Raw genomic sequence first — 5,228 nt, 5'->3', positions numbered from 1 at the left:
GGTCAGTTAAGATCACATTTAGGGTCATTTCAGGGCCTGTTTAGGTCACCTTCTGACTGGTTCTAGGCTGGCTTTAGACCAGTTTTAGGCCCAGTTTAAACCCAGTTTGCACCCAATTAACCCCGAATTTGGACCAAATTTCCCAATTTTCTCCCCAGTTTCTCCCAATTTACTCACAATTCACACCCATTTTTCACCCAATTTAACCAAATTTCCCCCCGATTTTCCCCAATTTCCCCCCAATTTCTCCCCAGTTTAACCCAAATTACTCCCTACTTTACTCTCACTTTACTCCCAATTTCCCCCAATTTTTTTCTCAAATTTCGCCCCAATTTCACTCCATTTAACACCAATTTACTCCCAATTTACTCCCATTTTACACCAAATTTCCCCCCAATTTAACTCAAATATCTCCCTAAATTAATCCAAATTTCTCCTGACTTTACTCCCACTTTACTCCCTACTTTACTCCCAATTTGCTCCCACTTTACTCCCATTTTACTCCTCCTTTACTCCCTATTTTACTCCAACGTTGCTCCCTACTTTACTCCTACTTTACTGCCAATTTACTCCCAATTTACTCCTAATTTACTCCCTACTTTACTCTGTACTTTACTCCCACTTTACTCCTAATTTACTTGCACTTTACTCCCACTTCACTCCCAATTTACTCCCTACTTTACTCCCAATTTACTCGCTAGTTTACTCCCACTTTACTCCCTACTTTACTCCTACATTACTCCCAATTTACTCCCGCTTTACTCCCACTTTACTCCCAACTTACTCCCACTTTACTCCTGCTTTACTCCCACTTTATGCCCTACTTTACTCCCAATTTACTCCCTACTTTACTCCCACTTTACTCCCAATTTCCCCCCAAATCTTCCTCAAATTCCCGAATTTCACTCCATTTTACACCAATTTTCCCTCAATTTACACCCATTTTACACCAAATTTCTCCCTAATTTAACCCAAATATCTCCCTAAATTAACCCCAATTCTCCCAATTTCTCCCCAATTTCTCCCCACTTTACTCCCACTTTACGCCCTACTTTACTCCCAATTTACTCCAAATTTACTCCCTACTTCACTCCCACTTTACTCCCACTTTACTCCCACTTTACTCCCACTTTGCGCCCTACTTTACTCCCAATTTACTCCCTACTTTACTCCCACTTTACGCCCTATTTACTCCAACTTTACTCCCAATTAACTCCCTCCTTTACTCCCCCTTTACTCCTACTTCACTCCCAATTTACTCCTACTTTACTCCCAATTTACTCTCTACTTTACTCCCCCTTTGCTCCTACTTTACTCCCCCTTTACTCCTACTTTACTCCTAGTTTACTCCCACTTTACTCCCAATTTACTCCCTACTTTACTCGCAGTTTACGCCCTACTTTACTCACACTTTACTCCCCAATTTACTCCCACTTTACTTCCACTTTATTACCAATTTACTCCCTACTTTACTCCCAATTTACTCCTACTTCACTCCCACTTTACTCCCTAGTTTACTGCCAATTTACTCCCACTTTACTCCCACTTTACTCCCAATTTACTCCCAATTTATTCCCAATTTACTCCCACTTTACTCCCAATTTACTCCAACTTTACTCCCTACTTTATTCCCACTTTACTCCCTACTTTATTCCCACTTTACTCCCACTTTACCCCATTTTCTCTCCACTTTCCCCCCAATTTCCCCTGAATTTCCTCCAATTTCTCCCCAAATTTTCCCCAATTTCTCCCCAATTTCCCCCATAATTTAACCCAAATTTCCCCCAATTCACCCCAATTTTTTCCCGATTTTTCTCTCCCCCATAGCACCAAGAAAGAGCCCTTTTCACCCATTTTTCACCCATTTTTCACCCAATTTTCACCCATTTTCCACCCATTTTCCACCCATTTTTCACCCATTTTTCACCCAATTTCCCCAATTTTCTCCCCGTAGCACCAAGAAAGAGCCCTTTTCACCCATTTTTCACCCAGTTTTACCCAAATTTCCCCCAATTTAACCCAAATTTACACCAATTTCCCCAATTTTCTCCCCCAGCACCAAGAAAGAGCCCTTTTCACCCATTTTTCACCCAATTTTCCCCAATTTCCCCCAATTCACCCCAAATCCTGAATTCTCTCCCCCAGCACCAAGAAAGAGCCCTTTTCACCCAATTTTCACCCATTTTTCACCCAATTTTCACCAATTTCCCCAAATTTCACCCATTTTTCACCCAATTTTCACCAATTTCCCCAAATTTCACCCATTTTTCACCCAATTTTCACCCGTTTTTCACCCAATTTTCACCCAATTTTCACCCAATTTTCTCCCCCAGCACCAAGAAAGAGCCCTTTTCACCCATTTTTCACCCCTTTTTCACCCAATTTTCCCCAATTTCCCCAAATTTCACCCATTTTTCACCCAATTTTCACCAATTTCCCCATTTTTCACCCATTTTTCCCCAATTTCCCCAAATTTCACCCATTTTTCACCAATTTTTCTCTCCCCCAGCACCAAGAAGGAGCCCTCCTCCTCCTCCGTCTCCAAGCCGCTGAAATCGGCTCCGTCGTACGAATCGGAAGAAGAAGAGAAATGCAAACCGATGTCGTACGAGGAGAAACGACAGCTGAGTCTGGACATCAATAAATTACCGGGAGAGAAATTGGGGAGGGTCGTTCACATCATCCAATCCCGGGAGCCCTCGCTGAAAAACTCCAACCCCGACGAGATCGAGATCGACTTCGAGACGCTCAAACCGTCCACGCTGCGCGAGCTCGAGCGCTACGTCACCTCGTGTCTGCGGAAAAAGAGGAAACCGCCAGGTAGGGAACAAGATTAAAGAAAAATGATTGAGTTTTGGGGGAAAATTGGGAAAAAAATGGGGTTTTTCTGACAAAATTAAGGGTTTTTTCCCCTAAAAAAATGGGGTTTTTTGCATCACCTCGTGTCTGCGGAAAAAACGGAAACCGCCAGGTAGTGGGGGTTAAAAGGGAAAAAACCCTGGAAATTTGGGAGAAAATTGGGAAAAAATGGGGTATTTAGGACAAAAAATGGGGTTTCTAGGACAAAAAATTGAGTTTTTAGGGAAAAAATGGGGTTTTTACGTCACCTCCTGCCTGTGGAAAAAGAGGAAACCGCCAGGTATTGAGGGGAATTTTGGGAAAAAATGGGGTTTTGGGAGAAAATTGGGGCTTTGGGAAAAAAAAAAACGGGTTTTTTTTTAAAAAAAAAGGAGTTTCTAGGACAAAAAATGGGTTTTTTGCGTCACCTCGTGTCTGCGGAAAAAACGGAAACCGCCAGGTAGTGGGGGGAAATTAGGGGAAAAAAATGGGGTTTTAGGAGAAAAATGGGGGTCTTAGGGAAAAAAAATGGGGGTTTTAGGAAAAAAAATGGGGGTTTTAGGACAAAAAATGGGTTTTTTACGTCACCTCCTGCCTGCAGAAAAAGAGGAAAACGCCAGGTATTGGGGGGAAATCAGGGGAAAAATGGGGTTTTTGGGATGAATTTGGGACGATTTTGGGATGGATTTTGGGGTAATTTCCCATTTTTTCCCCAGAAAAGCTCGATGTCCTGGCGGGCTCCTCCAAACTGAAGGGGCGATTTGGGGTGGATTTTTTTAAATTTTTTTTGTGATGGATTTACGATGAATTTATAATTGATTTAGGATAATTTGGGATAATTTTAGGATAATTTTCCCATTTTTTCCCCAGAAAAGCTGGATGTCCTGGCGGGCTCCTCCAAGCTCAAGGGGCGATTTGGGGTGGATCATTTGGGATTTTTTTGCGATTGATTTCTGATGGATTTATAATTGATTTAGGATAATTTGGGGATATTTTTGGGATAATTTTAGGATAATTTTCCCATTTTTTCACAGAAAAGCTGGATGTCCTGGCGGGCTCCTCCAAGCTGAAGGGGGGATTTGGGATGGATTTTTTTGTGATGGATTTATGATTGATTCAGGATATTTTTAGGATAATTTTGAGATAATTTCTTATTTTTCTTGCAGAAAAGCTGGATGTCCTGGCGGGCTCCTCCAAGCTCAAGGGTTTCTCATCGTCGGAGTCGGAGTCGAGCAGCGACTCGAGCTCCTCGGACAGCGACGACTCCGACTCAGGTTAGACCTTCCCNTGGTCAAAAATTCCAGGAATTTGGGATCTCCAGAATCAGGGATGGTTTTTTGGGAATGGGATTCCGACCAGGATCAGGAAATCCCGAAAAATCCCAGATTTTGACGATGGAATTTGGGATTTCCAAAATTTGGGATGGTTTTTTTGGGAATGCGATTCCGACCGGGATCTGGCGATGGAATTTGGGATCGTCCTTGGGTTGAAATTCCTGGAATTTCTTGGGAATTTGGAGCCGTGGAAATCCGGATCTGAAAATTTGGGAATTTTGGGTTTTGGAAACTCATCTGGATCTGGAAATTTGGGAATTTGGAGTTTTGGAAACTCATCTGGATCTGGGAATTTGGGAATTTGGGGTTTTGGAAAACTCATCCAGATCTGGAAATTTGGGAATTTGGAGCCACAGGAATAAATCCGGATCCGAAAATTTGGGAATTTTGGGTTTTGGAAACTTGTCCGGATCTGGAAATTTGGGAATTTGGAGCTGTGGAAACCCAGATCTGAAAATTTGGGAATTTGGGGTTTTGGAAACTCATCCTGATCTGCAAATCTGGGAATTTGGAGCCCGTCTGGATCTGAGAATTCCGGAATTTTGGGCTTTGGAAATTCRTCYGGATCTGAAAATYCGGGAATTTGGAGCSGTGGAAACCCAGATGTGAAAATTTGGGAATTTGGAGTTCTGGAGACGCGTCTGGATATGAAAATTTGGGAATTTGGAGCCCATTTGGACCTGAAAATTTTGGAATTTGGAGCTGTGGAAACCTGGATTTGAAAATCTGGGACTTGTGAGCTGTGGAAACGCACCCGGACCTGGAAAATTGGGAATTTGGAGCCCATTTGCACCTGAAAATTCGGGAATTTGGAGTTTTGGAATCTTCTCTGGATCTGAAATTTGGGAATTTGGAGTTTTGGAATCTCCTCTGCATCTGAAAATCTGGGAATTTGGGRTAGAAACCCATCAGGATCTGAAATTCGGGAATTTGGAGTTTTGGAATCATCTCCGGATCTGAAAATCTGGGAATTTGGAGTTTTGGAATCTCCTCTGCATCTGAAAATTTGGGAATTTGGGATAGAAACCCATCAGGATCTGAAAATTCGGGAATTTG

The 5,228-nt window shown here is 42.4% G+C and overlaps 1 protein-coding gene across 1 annotated transcript; it reads left to right on the top strand.

The window, feature by feature from the left end:
- Window positions 1-2,504: 2,504 nt before the first annotated feature.
- Window positions 2,505-3,831, top strand: LOC130587895 (bromodomain-containing protein 4-like; the record flags this gene model as incomplete). Its single annotated transcript, XM_057388867.1, has 2 exons — window positions 2,505-2,820; window positions 3,709-3,831. Coding segments are annotated over 2 exons (396 nt in total), but the record flags the coding sequence as incomplete, so codon positions are not given.
- Window positions 3,832-5,228: the final 1,397 nt, after the last annotated feature.

This window comes from Malurus melanocephalus, unplaced genomic scaffold (genome assembly GCF_030028575.1).
Source record: "Malurus melanocephalus ecotype Western Australia unplaced genomic scaffold, MMel_1.1 scaffold_2643, whole genome shotgun sequence".
NCBI lineage: Eukaryota > Metazoa > Chordata > Aves > Passeriformes > Maluridae > Malurus > Malurus melanocephalus.
This window is presented reverse-complemented; position numbering and strand designations above follow the sequence as displayed.